We start from the raw sequence: 19,334 nt of genomic DNA, 5'->3' as shown, positions 1-19,334 counted from the left end.
TCTTAAACACAATATTCACTCATCTCTCTGAGATAACTGGGTATGTGTATGAAAGTTTGGAACCACTGACAGAACACGGTGTATGGATTTAAATGCTTGATTTCAGCTGAAGAGCATGCTAACACACTTTGAGTTCTAGAATAAAGTTAGACAAAGGGACTCACTTTAATTCTTTTAAGCTGTTTCAATTAAATAAGAAATGTAAAATCACTTTATTAAAGCAAATATTAGATAAATGGGAATATTTAAACATCATTAATATTACTCTTATGTGGAACAAATTGAGGGGATGGGTCATGTGTATCTTTTTTTTTAATTTTTTTTTTTACATGTATTTATTTTTGATAGAGTCAGAGCACAAGTGAGGGAGGGGCAGAGAGAGAAGGAGACACAGAATCCAAAGCAGGCTCCAGGCTCTGAGCTGTCAGCACAGAGCCCAACACGGGGCTTGAACCCATGAACTGTGAGATCGTGACCTGAGGTAAAGTCAGACGCTTAACTGACTGAGCCACCCAGGTGCCCCGAGTCGTGTTTATCTTTTGAAAAATATGTTTGCAAGGGAAACATTTGAAGTGGTCATTTTTAACTTCTGGGGGACATTGCTTATATACTTTCTTGATTAACCACCTTCCTAGAGATAGGAAGGGATCAAGAGATCTCTTGATAGGAAGAGGTAGGAAGAGATAGGAAGAGCTCAACTACCTTTCTAGAGATACTCCCCATCCCACATATACAGCAACCACCTAGTAATAAATATTAATGTGCCTGACATTGTGTTAGTCTAGATCTAAGTAGAAAACTTCAGCAATATTTTTTAGCAGTTTTGAGTCATTTCCTTAAACTGTTTAAAGGAACAGATTAACTATAAGCTTATGTTTAATAGAGTTATATCTGATGCATCAAACTTTTGAGCCTAAATTATCATCACATTTAAAATTATATAAGCATTTGTTAAGAATTAGTTCTTGGCTCTTCCTCTTCCTGTTCTTTGGTCCCCACCTCTTGCTCCCATCTTGTCCTCTTCCTCCTAGGAATGGGTTCTATAGTCATTAGGTTGGGGAATGCGGGGAGGCAAGCTCCCTTATTAGAGGAAGCCAGAGGGTCCCAGGTCAGGGAATTAGAAAGTGGGCCAGGTCAGGATGGCATCCAGGTAGGGGAGCGGCCTCATGTGGAGTGTTAGAGCCCGAGTACGTTGAGATGTGTCCTCCTGCAAAGGGGTGGCCTAGAGCCAGGTCTCAGAGCTGAACAGCATGACGGGCTTCAAAGCAGGGGCAGCTGGACATTGTGCTGTCTGATCTTGATCAGGGGGGTGTAGGGAAAGGACACAGAAGAGCCAACAGTGCAAGATGTTGGAGCCCAAATGGGTGAGGAAGACATTTCTTTGGGGCCAGGAGTGGCTGTGGCACTGGGAGATTACATACAAGAGGATTGAGCAAATAAGTAGAATGAGTAAGGATAATAGGATGTAGGTTTTTCTCTTTCAGCAGAAGGAAATAAAGAAAGAGGGGAAACTAGAATGAACCTTGCAGTGTTGGGTTGCAATTGACAGCATTAGCGTGAATTCATGACTTTAAATCTATTTGTCTTTTATGTGTGTGTCTATATAAACAGATGTACAGGTATAGATGTGTATATGTAAGTATACATGTAACGCATATACATCATATATATTTATATATGTGTGTATGTATGTATGTTATACCTTTCACATATATTTATTTACGGTGTGTGTGTGTGTGTGTGTGTGTGTGTGTGTGTGTGAATATACACATGCATTAGCTCTGCCCACAGAGGTGGGGACCACTGATTTCTCAGTTGTGATGACCATACTTAGCAGCCAAATCTTGACTCTATATACGATTCTTTACTAATGGGTAACTAGGACTTCCTGGAAAAATGAGTTATTTTACAAAAAGGGAAGAGAAAGTATAAGATAAACCCTGAACTTCTTGTGCCAGAAAGCAATGAAGTACTCAAAGAATGATGGGCCGTGTCAAAAAGATACAAGAGCCAGAGAGTTCCCAGTGGACAAACCTGGGACAAATTGAGCATCAAAATGAATGATAATAATAATGGACTAGTATCCATTAGTATCCACTGGAGAATGCCCACTGAATAATATAGGTATTCATGAGTACATACTGATGTAAATTAATTAAATGAATCAATTGGAAGTTTGATGAGGCACAAAATATTACATAATTTTAAAGTAACTTCCCACAAAATTGGTGAAGTTGTATTAATGAAAAGGTAAAGAGAACAACTTTACAGTGGAGAAGGCTTTAATCAAATGATCAAAGTGAAAACCATCAGCAAAGAGAGGATTAAAAATTGTGAGCCATGTGATAGGATGCAATGAGAACACAACATCATCTCTATGACATATTTGCCAAAGAGGTCTACTCCAAATCTAATCATATTCAACATACCTATTCTGGAGCCATACTGGTCATAGAAGTCAAGAATGACTAACGCTGTTCCAGAGTGAAGGGGAACAGAGGGATGCGGCAGCTGAGAGCAACATGTAATTCCGAACTGCAACCTTTGGCTAAAAAACACATTTTAAGGACTTTTGTTGAAACTTCGATGAGATGTGGGATGAGATGGTAATAGCATAAATGTTAATTTCCCAATTTTAATGGCATTGTGGGATGGTGTGAGGGTTATGTCCTTTGTAAGGAATGTATAGTAACATTTCAGAGGGGAATAGGTCATCAGGTCATCAGCTTGCTCTCAGATGGTTCAGGGGAAAATTTTTCTGTGCTTGAAACTCTTCTCTTTGAGATTGTTTGAAAAGAAGGAAAAAGAATTTCAACTCTTGAGGCCTGGGTGACTCAGTTGGTTAAGCATCCGACTCTTGATTTCAGCTCAGGTCATGATCTCACAATTTGAGTTTGAGCCCTGAATTGGGCTGTCAGTGCAGAGCCTCCCTGGGATTCTCTCTATCTCCCTCTTGCTATCTCTACCCCTTCCCCATTCTCTCTCTCTCTCTCTCTCTCTCTCTCTCCAAACAAACAAACAAACAAACAAACTTAAAGAAAAAAGAATTTCAACTCTTTCTGGGAAAGCTTTAGTCAACATAGACATTAAACCACAATGAGAGTTGAGAAACTGTCATTAGTTTATGTAATTAAGTATCATTTTTCAAAGGAGTTTTTGTCCTTAAACAGATTGTAAGTGTGGAGGCTGTTCATCCTACAGTGTATTCTTTTGAAATTACTTTTGTATCACTGGCCTCCATATTTCACAATATAATGTGAACCATAGAAATAAAAAAAAAGACACACACAGTGACATAGAAGGAAAAAACCTCAGAGCACCTGGCTGGCTCAGTCGGTAGAGCACGTGACTCTTGATCTCAGAGTTGTAAATTTGAGTCCTATGCTGGGTGTAGATTACTTAAAATAAAATCTTGAAAAGAAAAGAAAAAAACCTCACAATATTCTATGAAAATAATAAACCCCCTACTCCTGATAAGACATAGTCACTGTTCACATATACTATCTCAAATAATATATTGTTAGAAATAATAGATGTTATCTTTGAAAATGGTGTTTTTCCTTTAATTGGAAATAATGTTTTTCTGCAATTTTTAAAGCTGTTATTATATTGGGGCACCTGGGTGGCTTGGTCAGTTAGCATCTGACTTTGACTCAGGTCATGACCTCACGGTTCGTGGGTTTGAGCCCTGCATCAGGCTCTGTGCTGACAGCTCAGAGCCTGGAGCCTGCTTTGGATTCTTTGTCTCCCTCTCTCTATGCTCCTCCCCCACTCACACTCTGTCTTTCTCTGTCTCAAAAATAAATAAACATTAAAAAAATTATTTTTAAAAAGTTGTGATTATATTATTACTAATGTATCTTCACTCCAAAGATAGAATCTTTTTTTTTTCAATAGCCTTATAATTACATAGTTCTGACATCCTGAAAGGGAATTTAGATACATCATTCGATTGATCTTGAAGCCCAAGTGCTTTCCTCGTGTAGCCAAGAGGCTGGAGCTAGCTAATAGCTATAATAGATTTCCTGGTTTGTGTTTCAAAACTCCTTCCAGCCCTTAGTGCCTGTCTGTGAAAGGTCCTCAAAAGGCCCCTGGCAGGAGGGTGTGGCTGGCAAAAAAGGTGGCAAGAGATGTTCTTGCTTTAAAATATCTACACCTAAAGTGTATAGAACAGGACCTGAGGGCCACAGGGCCATTTGAAGATTACTAAAAATAATCACATTGAAGAATCGGAAGTAAGGAGGTACCTGTTTTGAAATCAAGGTTTCTCAACCTTGGCATTATGACTTTTGGGGCTTGATAATTCTCTATCGTGGGGGGCTGTCATTGTAGAATGCCCAGCAGCATCGCTGGCCTTTCCTATATCATGAGTGAGTTGTGTCTCCAAAAAAGATAAGTTCAAGTCCTGGCTGTTGGTACCCGTGAATGTGACCTCATTTGAGAGTAGGGTCTTTGTAGATGTAATCGAGTTAAAAGGAGGTCATAGGAGATTAAGATAGACCCTTAACCCAATGACTGTGGTCTTTGTGAAAGAAACGAGAGAGATTTGGATACAGAGATAGACACACACAGAAGAAAGATGGCCCTGTGAAGACAGAGCCAGAAGTTGGGCTGATGCAGCTATCAGCCAACAAATGCCAAGGCTGTTGGCAACCACCAACAGCCAGGAAGAGGCAAGGATTCTTCTCTAAAGCCTGCAGAAGGGGCAAAGCCCTGCACCTTGATTTCAGCCTTCTAGCCTCTAGAACTGCGAGAGGATAAACTTCTGTTGTGGTAAACTGCTACATTGTGGTAATTTGTGTGGCATTACTAGAAAACTACTGTAACCTATTAGATACAAGTGGTAACGGCCTCCATTTTGTGACCTCCGGAATGTCGGATGGCCTGTGGAGGCAAAGGTCAGCCCAAGCTGAGAACCACTGAACAGAATGTAAGTGTCATTAAAGAATAATCTACTGAGTGACACATTCGACAAACCCATAGTCAAACCTTGGGGGTTTTATTTTTTAAGAGTTTTTTTGACCTAAGTTTCACTGTTAAAATATCTTAATGGCCATTTAGAGGTATTTTGAAACAAGAGTTTTCACACTGCCTTTCAAAATATATTTTATTGTGAAATCATATTTAAAAGAAACGAAAGGATCAATTTGTTTATATTTCAATGTGGCCAAGTTTTAAAAACAGTTTTACAAGGCTCTGTAAAAGAGCACACTGTTCTTGCCATTAGGCTTTTTAATTGTTCTTCATCTTTTTGTTTGTTTGTTTTTGCTGGTCTAAAAATGGCCTTTTTGTCCAATGGTTCTCATTCTATGTAGAAAAAATATGAGTTCCCTGTTTGTTTTTTTATCTGTCCCTGACTTAGAAAGTCTGACTTGTAAATGTCCCCATCAGGAATTTATTTTTTGTCAAACCTTCTTTTCTCTTTTGACAAACTCTTTCTGGATTATGTGTCTGGGATCAATATAGTCTTATTCTCCTCTTCTTTCTACTATTGCTGTTACAGACAGGGGATATTCCTTGAATCCAGAAGTAAAATTCTAAAAGCACTGTTTATTAGAAATATTGGTAATTCGATATTTTAATGCTATAGTTTAGTCATATCATGGCTTAAAAGGCTTTTGCAATTTGGCATGGGATCTCATGGTTATATATAGCATTGCTTCCATGAGGAAATATATTCTGAGTTCCAAAACTCTGTTGTATAAATAATATATATTATCCATTCCTAGGTTATAGTCTTTTTGTAATTGGGCTGCATGTTTATAATGCTGTGTATCAGACAATGCTAAAATTAAGATTTATTAAAAATAATGTTAGTTATATATATTGATAGCAATCAACACATTATTTGGAGGAGAGAGAAAAAGAGAGAGAATGATATTTATCCTAATAATGGCTTTTACTTACACCTTTCTCTAAATGAAGTCCTTCCAAGATTGTAAAATATAATAAAGAGATGGTGGGGGGAGGGACTTAGAGAAAATGCTTATTCTTAAACAGAGGTACGGTTGAACTTATTTTCTGATACAGGTGAAAGCAAATCTTAAGACCCAATGCAGTGTTCTAGTGTTACTTACCCTCTTCTTTATCTTCCCAATTTACTTCAATTAAAATGGAGCTCCCGAATTAAATATGTGAAAATGTTACCTTAATATTTTAAGTAGAAATTAGAACATGTTTATTTCATTTAAAAGTGTTAATAGTATAAATTATAAACCCATCTAGCAATGTCTATTTTAAAATATAATATGTGAAAGATATTTAAGTAGAGACCATTTTGCTATCTTACATGAACCTAATAATAGTTGAAAATTAGGATGTTATTCAGTTCTTTGGTGCAACACCCTCATGTCCCATCGCCCCTGCAGAGGGAGAAAAATCTTTAATCCTTAGAAAAACTATTAGATGTGGGGTGCCTAGGTGGCTCGGTTGGTTGAGCATCCGACTTCGGCTCAGGTCATGATCTCGTGGTCCGTGAGTTCAAGCCCCGCGTCGGGCTCTGTGCTGACAGGTCAGAGCCTGGAGCCTGTTTCAGATTCTGTGTCTCCCTCTCTCTCTGCCCACCCCTACTTGTGCTCTGTTTCTCTCTGTCTTGCAAAAATGAATAAACATTAAAAAATTAAAAAAAAAGAAAAAACTATTAGATGTTACTCTTTCATGTGGCATTTTGGCCACTACCTATAAAAGAATGTCGAGTGGAAAAATCTCCAGCAATGGTTAAGAAAGGGGTGAGCAGGATACATTGAGGAATGTATGCTATGATCTTGGTACCGTCACTCAATATTATACAACTTTTCTGATCCCTCCTGTTTCCTCCATGAAATGAAACCCCAGGTAACAAGTCAGAGGCAGCACTTGGGTTAGGATACAAAATTCCTGCCTCTCCTTTTGAATTTCTTTCTGCAACTCAGCCTAATCCTTTTGGAAAAGTATTCAAACCAATCTGCCTGACTCTCCTGCCAATTTCCGTTAAACATCAACCTCAGCTGAATCAGCCTCCTGCCAGTGTCCTCCTACTGAAAGCAGTAAGGTTTACATTCCCACTTTTTTGATTAAAAACAAAGGACTTCTCACTGTTACTATTCTCACACCTTCCGGAGACTTGCCCTGCTTTTTCCACTCAAGAGGTTTGTGTACCTTGCCTCTTAAAGGGACTGTTCCCAAGGCAAAACATCGCAAGAGTTACACATTTCCTTTTGCACTTGGGCTTGTTCAGTGGAACCTGGAGCCTGATCAAGATAAATGAATGCTTTAGAAGGGATATAAAGTTAGGATACAGGTGGCGGCTGGTTTACGGATGTCTGTATTTTTAATATATGGACTGGCCGTGGGAAGTGGTTACAACAGTTAGCACATTCTGGAGTTACCCAAACTTCCCTGCTCTTGAAGCTTGGTTTTTCTTTTTCCTCCTATTCCTTCAGCTTCTGTAAGCTTGGATTTTGCCCATGCCACACCTAGACCTCTTTTCTCTTCTTGCTCGAATACTGGTGGGCTCTTCCATCCAGGTCCTGATAGCGAGAAATGCAAAATGACCCCAGCCTCCAAGCCCATCTGCTTGGCGTTATCTCCACCTCTATTCCATCCAGAGTCCCTCAGAGATGGAAACCTGGCTTCGTACTCTGCAGCTCACACGCCAATTTGGGAAATACACAAGCCAGTTATAGTCAATACAGCCAGTGGGTGGCACTCTGAAATTTTAATGACTCTCAATCACATTGTGGGCTTAATTGATATTAATATGACCCATGTCACCCTGGAGGGACCAAGTTTACTCAGCCTCATTGTCCTTACCAGCATCAAGCATGTATCAGGGGCTCTACATATTTACTTATTTAAGTGAAATAAGAATTAGAAATAAAACACTTTTTTCAGCTTATGTCACTTTCTTATTGCTGTTGGTGGTATGAATACTACTACTAATAATAAATGATATGGTCTAATAAATATCAGATATTAGACCATCTCATATCGTTTATTAGTATTATTAGCAATATTATTTTCAAAGGATTATAGGCTTTTTTTAGGGGTAAAGAATGCGGTGGGAACCCTCACAATTGTATTCAGCTCTGCAGCAGGCTAGGCCAAGAAAAGAGAACTCCCAAGCAAGGAAGCAAAGATATCCAAGTTGATGTTTTGCAAATTTCACAGAACAGATGATCTAGAGCAGCTCATTCCTTCCCATCCGCACCCTCCTGGCTTCCGATCCACAAGTCAATCATATCCGCCTTCATCTTCCTGAGATATTTCCTCTTAAATACAACCTCTAAGTGAGCTATGCTCAAGAATGGAAAAAACAATATTTTTTTTTATCAGGAGAAGAATGATGATAAGCGCCTTTTGGCCGTGTGTGTGTGTGTGTGTGTGTGTGTGTGAGAGAGAGAGAGAGAGAGAGAGAGAGAGAGAGAGAGAGAGGGAGACAGGGAAAGAGAGAGAGGAGGGGAGACACAGAGAGAGAAAATGAGAGAGAGAGAGAATATAAATGAATGAATATTAGATGTGGGTGGAAGAAATGTTTTGTATTCCTGATAGCCCAGTGAGAAACTCAGGGCATATTTTCCGTTATAATCATTGTCAGAGCGTGGTATGATTTACATATTAATTTCATTAAAGGATTAAGGAGGAAGTGCATTCTACCTTCCAAAGCTGCGTTGAAGTGATCAAGCCTTTGGAATACAGCTTATTGGAGAGCTAGGTTCTGCTAGGTAGATTTTTTATTAGGCAGTATTGTAAAAGCTATGTATAAGCTGAACCAACAAAGGTGATCACTAATTTTGATATTTTTCATGCACATGAGAAAAGAACTGGAAATCTAATCTTGCACTAGGAGTAAGTTTCTGAGCAGAGTATTAAGAAAGTGAAATAAAAAAAGGCTCAGGTTTAATTTAAATTGAATGAAATGTTGAAAGAATGCAGCCAAGACTACACTCATAAATAAGCCTTTTTCCCTTTTTTGACTTACTTGATAGAGTTGGGGTGGTTTTCATGGGAGGTAAGTTCAGGTGCCTTGAAGTCAAAGAAACCGTAGCCAGAATACACTCTCCACATGAGTGGGCCAGGTGGAAATGGAAATTTTCTTCTTCAATAAAGGTTTTCAAAAGATGAAAGAAGTGACAGAGGAAAACCAAAAGTCACTTTGGTAGAGGGCGGCTGGGTCTGTCACTGGAAGACAAACAGAAACCTTCACTGTGTGTTCATTGTATCTTCTCTGTCCTCTTTTAATGCCCCTTTATTATGGTCTCTCTGTCTTTGTTTACTCATTTTCTTTCTGCCTCTTCATGTCTGTCTTTTCTACCACTCTTATCTAATTCCTCAATGTCTTCATTTATGTTTTATAAAGAAACTACAAATGGTAGGATAAGACAATGAATTTTTTTAAAGCTACTTGATATAAATCAGTAGGTATTTTTCAGTAAAAAAAAAAAAAAGAACATAGAAAAAGTTGGAAATTTGGTCACATTTGATAGCTCCATATATTTCTGAATCTCTGGGAGCATAGGAGACCTAGTTCATTGGAGCTTCCTGAAACATTTTTCATTCAATAGTATACAATATAACATTTTAGCTGTTACATACTAGCTTGTATGTATGATAATACATAGCTTGATAATACAATGTAACCACCTGTTCTTTTTCTTACAGTTTCACCTTTGACAAGTGTACCCATTGAAGAAGAAAGGTTAACAAAGTATTCTAACCTTTCCTTGGAGAGTCATAACATACCACCCACAGGTAAATGTATCTCATTTCAAATAATACAGTGCCCCCCAAAGTTTTTGTGTTTGATTAAGTGACTGCGTTTTGCTTCATGAGGTATTAATCCCTGCTCATGGTCTGATGGGAGAAACACACCAGTACCTCATCCAATTAGAAGGGAGCATGTAGGAGTCTAAGGCAAAGAGGGCAATGTGCTTGGTGTGCAGGGAGGGGGCAGCTGGTCAGACGTGGGAAGGTTAAGGAAGCCTCTCTAGAAGAGGGATGCCAGAGAAGAAGGGAAGGTTCATTTTGATTGGCAGATGCTCTTACGTTTTCATCCATTCTTGCTGGTACGTCCATTCAAATCTCTCTGCATTGAGGAGGTCCCGGGAGACCTTTAGGCAGGGAAATGAAAGATGCTGTCAAATGAGTCAATGACAGTCCTGTGGAAAAATAAGTATTGTTTCATCTTGATAATACTATGTAACCACCTGTTCTTTTTCTTACAGTTTCACCTTTGACAAGTGTACCCATTGAAGAAGAAAGGATAACAAAGTATTCTAACCTTTCCTTGGAGAGTCATAACATACCACCCACAGGTAAATGTATCTCATTTCAAATAATACAGTGCCCCCCCCCAAAGTTTTTGTTTTTGATTAAGTGACTGCAGTTTGCTTCATGAGGTATTAATCCCTGCTCATGGTCTGATGGGAGAAACACACCAGTACCTCATCCAATTAGAAGGGAGCATGTAGGAGTCTAAGGCAAAGAGGACAATGTGCTTGGTGTGCAAGGAGGGGGCAGCTGGTCAGACGTGGGAAGGTTAAGGAAGCCTCTCTAGAAGAGGGACGCCAGAGAGGAAGGGAAGGTTCATTTTGATTGGCAGATGCTCTTAAGTTTTCATCAATTCTTGCTGGTACGTCCATTCAAATCTCTCTGCATTGAGGAGGTCCTGGGAGACCTTTAGGCAGGGAAATGAAAGATGCTGTCAAATGAGTCAATGACAGTCCTGTGGAAAAATAAGTAAAATATTGTTTCATCTTGATAATAATATGTAGTCACCTGATCTTTTTCTTACAGCTTCACCTTTGACAAGTCTACCCATCCGACGAGAAATGATGACAAAGTATTCTAACCTTTCCTTGGAGAGTCATAACATATCACTGACCGGTAAATGTACCACATTTCAAATAATACAGTGCCCCCCCAAAGTTTTTGTGTTTAATTAAGTGACTGCATTTTGCTTCATGAGGTATTAATCCCAGCTCATGGTCTGATGGGAGAAACATACCAGTACCTCATCCGATTAGAAGGGAGCATGTAGGAGTCTAAGGCAAAGAGGGCAATGTGCTTGGTGTGCAGGGAGGGGGCAGCTGGTCAGACGTGGGAAGGTTAAGGAAGCCTCTCTAGAAGAGGGACGCCAGAGAAGAAGGGAAGGTTCATTTTGATTGGCAGATGCTCTTACGTTTTCATCCATTCTTGCTGGTACGTCCATTCAAATCTCTGTGCATTGAGGAGGTCCTGGGAGACCTTTAGGCAGGGAAATGAAAGATGCTACTAAATGAGTCAATGACAGTGCTGTGGAAAAATAAGTAAAGTATTCTGTGCTGAAACTCAGCTCTGCTTTCGTTTTCACAGTTTTGGATTCCAGTATTTCAAAAGTAATCTCAGATTTTTTTAAATGAGTAAGAGTAGTTGTCTGTTTTAGTAACAATGTTAAAAGTATAACTAGAATTTAAAATACTGTAAACCCATTTATTGGGTCAATAGCATGTTTTATCCGATACCTGTCCGGTCTTTAACTGTCCTTTTGTCTTAAGAACTGTTTCTCTTTTTCTCATACAAACAGTATGCTTCCCACATCTCCCCTCTGATACCAAAGGAATGTTTGCACTGACCTTTTTTTGGAGACCATTTCTTATGACTTTGTACAACTGTTTGTTCTCAGTCTCTATTCCAGTATTTGGAATTATCCTTAATTGTAAAACGTAATTGTGTCTTGTGTTGTTACCTAATTTTTTACTTTTTGCGTGTTCTACTTGTTGATTTTCTTCATCAGATGAAATGTTTCTTCCAGACAGACCCATATGAGAACCTAAGCTTGCAAATCCTTTGACAAGCCAGGTGATGTTGGCAACATCATGCCCCTCACTTACCCAGTAAGGACCCTGAGAAAAAAAGGGTTGGTGTCCGGGAAGAGAGAAAAAAGTGGACTTTTCAGTTGGTATTGGGCTGGTTATTTACTTACTTAACCCGTTTGGAGGGTTTAACTCCTAACTACTCTTTTATTCTAACGCTTCTATTAAAACCAGTATTCCTGTCATTGGGAAGAGACCAAGCATTCACAGTGGTCTATTAGTTATCATCTGCCTTGGCTTGATCAAGCTTTAGTCAGGCTTTTTCTTCCTCCCAGGCCCCTGAACTTTGGTTTGCCCCAAGTCTAAGCAAGCACGAGGCCTGAGCACAGCCCGATCATGCTGCCTCCATCCATCAGTTTGTTCTGTTTCCCCTCAAAAGTGCCCACTGACCTGCCACCACCACCCCCCCACCCCCCCACCCCCCGCCGCCCCACACCCCTGCTTCCTGTAAAAGGAAAGTGTTTTCTGTTTGGTTCTGAGATACTTGCAGACAGATCCAAAGTCTGGAGCATCTTCCTTACCGCAATAGACTCTGAATAAAATCTCTCCTTAGGTGAATCTGGATTCATTTTTATTCAACAAAAGAAAAGATTTGACGTTGATTTTGAAACAGTGGACTTTTGAGCTGGTTGCGTCTTCATGTAGGTTGTTCTCATGGTTCCTGCCCATCGAAATGCTTGGTGTTAGGGACCACCTTTACTGAAATACAGAAGTTAAGTCTGAAGATGTGTTCAAGCTCATTAGGAACCACGGGCTTTCTTCTTATTGCTGTCACTAGGATTTTTAATCCACTTTATGAGTGGAATGTTTTCATACTGTGATATTATTGTGTACTTGAACTGCACTTACATTTCTAGGTTGTCCTTATTATTTTCTCTTTCCCTCAGGCCCTTTTAGAAATGGATCTCTCTGTTAGGAGATAAAATGTTTCTTGTAGAGAGATTCAAATATAATACATTAGTTGCACATTTTGGACCATCGTGACGACACTGGCCCAGCTCCTAGCATGCTTACTTACCAAAGATGCTAGAGGCTGGGGAAACACAGGATCCTGTGCCTGGAAGAATGGAAAACATGACCTTTGATTCATGGAAGCCTGACCATTTACTTATTTTATGTTTTTAAAATGCTGCTAATTATTTACTTAACAGGCACATGGGATTGATTGACTACAGACAATGTATATATTTCTAAATATAATGTAGTTCAGTCCTCATAACAACTCTGTGCAGTGGGTACTATTACTATCTGCAATTTGCAGATGAGGAAAAGGAGGCACAACGAAATCAAGTGAATTGACCGAGGTCCCAGATGAGAAGTTGAAGCGTGGTTTTGAATCCAGGAAGTGTGCTGCCGGGGGCCATGCTATTAATCAGTATATATGCTGTCTTTCTTAATGCCCAATTATCCATTTCCCTCAACAGTATTATTAAAACAATTATACCTATTTTAAGGAAACTTACATTATTTTTGAAAATATATAAAGTTTCAAAAACAATGAAAACAAATATTTTAATTACCTTATTCTTAAATACATTTGTTATAGAAATTACATTTGTGGAGATAATGAATATATTGTGAAAGTATAACTGATTAAGAATAAGAGGTTTTCTTTTTTTCCCCCTTTTTTCCCCTTTTCTAATATCATTGGGCTTTTTAAAACTGCTCTTTTGATAATGGACTTTTTTTTTTTTTTTACATCACTAATTTTTCCATTGCCAGTGTTTGAAATTCATTGTTTGTGTTACAGCAGTTAGAGTGTTTTCTTTATTGTTACTTTATTCTTTTTTTCTTTCCCTCTGCATATTATAGTGTTTGGTATCTCAATCAATGTGTTATAGTTTAACTAAAGAGGTCAAAATCAAAACATCAGCGGGCAGTTTTCTTGACCACCCTGGTAATGTTGGGGTAGGCTCTCCCTGATGACAAATTTTATTTGCCATGTTGAAATGTTAGCAGCTGGCCTGGCAAGGTCCTGGTGAAACGGGGAGTCAGACAAAGCAGTCACTAATGGAATAGATATTTAAATTAAGGTATGGAGTGAAATTTGAGAAGAGTCGTTAAGGTTGGGAAAGGAAGGTAGCCTTGTTGCCTAGAGCTAGAGTCAAGAAGTCAGGGTTAGGACCTCTCAGACTCTAACCTGGTCCATGAGATTGAGAAAAAGGATTCAGGAAGAGAGAAAAAGAAATGGACTTTTTAGTCGAAAAAGAAAAAGAATAATGAGTCCCTTATATTTGGCTGCTCAGACCCCTTGTGGCAGAGAAGACCTTAGAAGGATTCCGAGGAGGTTCAAATGGGTGTGATGTTTCTCAGGGCCAGACTCTCAGTCATCACACCTTCTGCAGACGCTGCTGATGTGCAGAGAAAAACGAAGTGAATATTAACATTCAGAGTGACAGAAAGATATGGAAGAGGGAGCTACCGTAGTGATATAAGTGGCAGTAGCTGCACGCATTCACCATGGTTTCTCATTAGCAGAAGTACTGACCTTTTACACGGGATCATTCTTTGCTGTAGGGGCAGTGGGGCTACTGGGGGGCACTGGAGGATGTTTGGTAGCATCCCTGGCCTCTACCTACTAGATTTGAGTAGCACTCACCAAGTTGTGGCAACCGAAAAGCTCTCCACACGGTGCCACCCACATGTCCCCTGGGGAGGCAAAATCTACCCAGTTGAGAACCACTGCTCTATACCTAAAGAACAGCTGTGTAACTGTGCCCCACCCCGTCAACATAAGAAGACAAATGATTTAATAATCACGTGCTTGTTAACATTGGGTGAAGAATCTAATGAAAAAGTTAGATGATGGTGGTAAGGAGCAGGGACGGGACATCCTAGCATAAGTGGGACAGGGAACTTGATAGGATATAGTCCCATCTCTTCCCTTGTCTGCTGCTTACATTCAGATCTTCCCAGTCTTTCAGAATTAAGTCAAAAGCTACATCTTCAATAAAGCACGTATAGAGAAGTAGTTTCTGTTTCTCTGATATGTATTTAGCATTTTAGGTTTTTTTTTTTAATGTTTATTTATTTTTGACAGAAAGAGACAGAGTGTGAGCGGTAGAGGGGCAGAGAGAGAGGAAGACACAGAATCAGAAGCAGGCTCCTGATAGCACAGAGCCTGACGTGGGACTCAAACTCATGAAACGAGAGATAGTGACCTGCGCTGAAGTCAAATGCTTAACTGACTAAGCCACCCAGGCACCCTTGTATTTAGCACTTTAAATTAATTTTTAATTACATAAGTAAAAGTGAGTTGATTTTCAAAAATATTGAAACATTTTGGGGCGCCTGGGTGGCTCAGTTGGTTGATTGTCCGACTTTGGCTTAGGTCATGATCTCCCAGTTTGTGGGTTCAGGCCCTGCGTCAGGCTCTGTGTTGACAGCTCAGAGCCTGGAGCCTGTTTTGGCTTCTGTGCCTCCCTCAGACCCTGCCCCTCCCATACTCATGCTCTGTCTCTCTCTGCCTCTCAATAATAAATAAACATTAAAAAAAAATATTGTAACCTTTTATTTCCAGCAATATACTAAATTAGGGAATCTGAAAATCCTCCTACCATATCTAGAAAATTTAAAATATCTCAAACATTCTTTTAAGTATTTAGTTAAGTACACAAAAAGTAAAAACAATATCTGCCAGCCAAAACTGATGACCAGGCATCAAGTTTGTGAACGGATGTGTTGGTTTTCTTTGTGTTTGTCAACAAGGTATTTGAGTTCCAAGAGCCACAGATCTGAGAATAAGGCATTGAATCTAAGCAAGGAGGGGAGTTCGAACTGAAAATCCCCAGAAAGCCGATCCTTCCAGAAAGGTGGAACTGAAAACCGCCAGAAGGCTATAAATACAGTGAAAAGAGGTTTGGCCTAGGAAGTGAGAAGGGGTGGGGAATAGTGGGTTAGCACCAGGCCATGATTTTAGCCTTGGTTTAGCCTTGTTCTGCATCAAAAACAAAGACCCTGAGTACTCAAAGTCAAGGGCCTGCCCTCAATGAGATTTAGAGTGCACATTTACATTACTTGGATTATACAGGAGCCTGCAAGCTGAAAAATAACACAAACATGACCCTGGCAGGTAATAATTCTGCAGAGAAGCAAATGAAAAAACTTTATGGAAGGACACATCGCCTGCTCTGGCTGTGGAATCTCTACTGAGGACTTACAAGTCAGAAATACAAAATACAGTGGAGTAGTCCCCAAGACTGAGAGTCCACTGAGGAACAGCAGGATTAGATTGTCTAGAGTTGTTATATCATAGAAATAGTAGGTAGAGGTATAGAAGAAGAAATATTAAAACATGAGAAAATATTACACTATCAAAAAAAAAAAAAAAGACAAAGCATGTTTGAAAAATAGCCAAATAGAATTTCTGGTGTTGAAAACAACTTGTCAGAGGAAGTCAAAGCCCTTTTGCACAACCCCTGCTTCTGTCTCAAGTCTCTCCTCTCCAGGAGTAACCTCTGTTCAATGAGTGTGTGTGTGTGTGTGTGTGTGTGTGTGTGTGTGTGTGTGTGTATGTGTGTGTGTTTGTATTCATAGAAACTATAGAGTACTGTGTGCATTGTTTTGTATTCTTTAAAATTAGTGTTTTAAACCCAAATGTATTGTTCTGCATATTGCTTTCTGTTATCATTCAGTATTAATTCTTGGAGATCTAGCCATATTACATGGGCATAGCTTGTTTCTTTTACTTGTGCACACAGTATAAATATACCAGCCTTCTTAGACATTTTCCTCTCAATGTACCCCAGTTTGTTGAACTTTTATTCTATTGTAAACCGTTCAATAATGAACACTTCTTTCTACATCTCTCTCTCTGGGCATGACTGCATGTGCTCCTCTAGGGATAATACCACATAGTAGAATTGCTGAATCAGAAATTATGTGCATTTTAATTTTAATACAGACTTGCAATTTGCCCTCTAAAGTGACAGTTTACCTCTCCCTTAGTCCCATATTTGACTATAATTCTCCCTCGATCCTAACCAGCACTTGATATTATTAAACTCTTTGGTTTTTGGCAGCATGAGCGCTAAAAGCTGTATCACTTTTGTTTTAATTTGCATTTTGGAGTTGGACCTACTTATATATATGTATATGTGTGTTTGTTAACATCCTGTATCCATTTATCTATTGGGTTTATATATTTTTAAATTGATGTCTGGAAGACAGCTATAAATTTTAAGTACTGATTTGTACTTTTTACTGAAATTACAAATACTGTCTCCCAGTTGTCTTTAAACATTTGCATGGTGTTTTTTATTGTGAGGAAGTTTCACTGTTTTTGTTTTCTCCTATCATTTTTATAGAAGTATTTTCATAGGAGTTTTTCACCTTTCAGTTTTCAATCCATTTGAAATGTACTTTTATTTACTGTGTGTGATAGGGCACTAACTTTATTAAATTATTTTTATGTAGATAGCCATTGTCTCAACACTCAGTATTGAATAGTTCTCCTTCTTCCTTTAGCTTTGAAACATCACCCTAATCATATTCCAAATTCCCACGTTCTACTCTGTTCCTTTGTTGTTTCAATGTGTTTTGGACATTTTATAGAGTTGGGCACAGTAAGAAATGAATTTACCTTATAACCTGATTCACCACCCATGCACACGCAGCACACACACATGCACACACACACTAAACAAAATGCTCATTAAGCTATGCCCACACCTAATAGTTGTGTTACACTGATAATTTCTCTTCTAATTCATTAAAAAACAAATCTCATGGTAACTGTTATCTTGACTTCTTGACCACTAATAGTTTCCAAGTTGCAATCCAGAAATTTTATTCCATTAATTTCTTGGTGTTTTTTAGCATCATGAATACATTAATATTAATTTTGTGAAACATTATGATACATCTTTATATCTTTGTTCTTTTCTTTTTAATAGGTTTTCTAATGTCCTGCATTTTTACTCTTTCATGTAGATTTTTTTGGAATCAAATTCCACAACAAATACTGCTTGGTTTTTGACTGATTTTTCACTGAATCTGTAGAATAATTTGGAGGGGAACGAATGATTTTCTGATATTATATTATCACCTGTGATTTAAATCTCATTCGACTTAGAATATCTATTACAATTAATTTTTTTCCTTTTTAAAATATATTAAAAAATATACCCTATGACCCAGCAATTGCACTACTACATATTTATCCAAGGGATACAGGTGTGCTGTTTCTAAGGGACACATGCACCCCCATGTTTATAGCAGCACTATCGACAATAGCCAAAGTATGGGAAGAGCCCAAATGGCCATCGATGGATGAATGCATAAAGATGTGGTATATATACACAATGGATTATTACTTGGCAATAAAAAACAATGAAATCTTGCCATTTGCAACTATGTGGATGGAACTAGAGGGTATTATGCTAAGTGAAATTAGTCAGAGAAAGACAAAAATCATATGACTTCACTCATACGAGGACTTTAAGAGACAAAACAGATGAACATAAGGGAAGGGAAACAAAAATAATATAAAAACAGGGAGTGGGACAAAACATAAGAGACTCATAAATATGGAAAACAAACAGGGTTATTGTAGGGGGTGTGGGGGGGGGATGGGCTAAATGGGTAAGGGGCACTAAGGAATCTACTGAAATCATTGTTGCACTATATGCTGACTAATTTGGATGCAAATTTTAAAAAAAAAGAGAAAAAAGAAAAAAAGAAAAATAAGAAAATAAAAATTGTATGTATTTAGGGTGTGCAGCATACTGATTTGTTATACATATATAGTGAAATGTTGCTATAGTCAATGAATTAACATAGCATCTCACAAAGTTGGTTTTTTTGTATGATGGGCACACCTGAAATTTACTGTCTTAGCATATTTGCAGTGTTCAGTACGGTGTTATTAAGTGTAGTCTTTATGCTGTACATTAATTAGCTCTCTAGTCTTACCCTGCAGAATTGCAGCCTTGTACCTTTTGACCAGCATCTCCTCATTTCCCCCACTCCTCCAATCCCTGGTAACCATCCTTCTACTCTCTCTGCTTCTACAAGTTCAGCTTTTTTCTTTCTATTTTTAGGTTCCACACAAAAGTGAAACTATACAGTATTTGTCTCTTCCTGTCTGGCTTATTTCACTTAGCATAATGTCCTCCAGGTTCATCCTTGTTATCGTCAAAGGCAGAGTTTCCTTCTTTCTCACAGCTGAATAATGTTCCATCCTTTTTATCCATCCTTCTTTCTGTGGGCACTTGGATTGTTTCCACATCTTCGCTCTCGTGAACAATGCTGCAGTGAGCATGGCAGTGCTGATATCTCTTTGAAATCCTGATTTCATTTCCTTTAGGTACATACCCAGAAATGGGATTGCTGGATCATATGGCAGTTCTGTTTTTAATTTTTTGAGGAATCTCCATACTGTTTTCCATACTGGCTAAACCAATTTACATTCCCACTCACAGTGTACAGGAGTTCCCTTTTCTTAAGTATCTGTTGGCCGTTTGTATCTCTTCTTTCGAGAAATGTTTATTCAGCTCCTTTGCC

General features: G+C 38.7%; 1 protein-coding gene across 3 annotated transcripts in view; it reads left to right on the top strand.

The window, feature by feature from the left end:
* The window catches only part of EMB (embigin), a 49,784-nt gene that overhangs the window by 2,381 nt on the left and 28,069 nt on the right, over nt 1-19,334 (top strand). The window contains exons 2-4 of one of the 3 annotated variants that reach the window (XM_060634578.3): nt 9,640-9,729; nt 10,203-10,292; nt 10,774-10,863. In XM_060634578.3, the coding sequence (XP_060490561.1) occupies nt 9,640-9,729; nt 10,203-10,292; nt 10,774-10,863 (270 nt within the window). The remainder of the gene's footprint in view (nt 1-9,639; nt 9,730-10,202; nt 10,293-10,773; nt 10,864-19,334) is intronic. The other 2 variants (XM_060634579.3, XM_060634580.3) reach the window with 2 other exon arrangements.

This window comes from Panthera onca, chromosome A1 (assembly GCF_046562875.1).
Source record: "Panthera onca isolate mPanOnc1 chromosome A1, mPanOnc1 haplotype 2, whole genome shotgun sequence".
Classification (NCBI taxonomy): Eukaryota; Metazoa; Chordata; class Mammalia; order Carnivora; family Felidae; genus Panthera; species Panthera onca.
The sequence above is the reverse complement of the archived record's forward strand: the minus strand, read 5'-3'. Positions and strand labels throughout refer to the sequence as shown.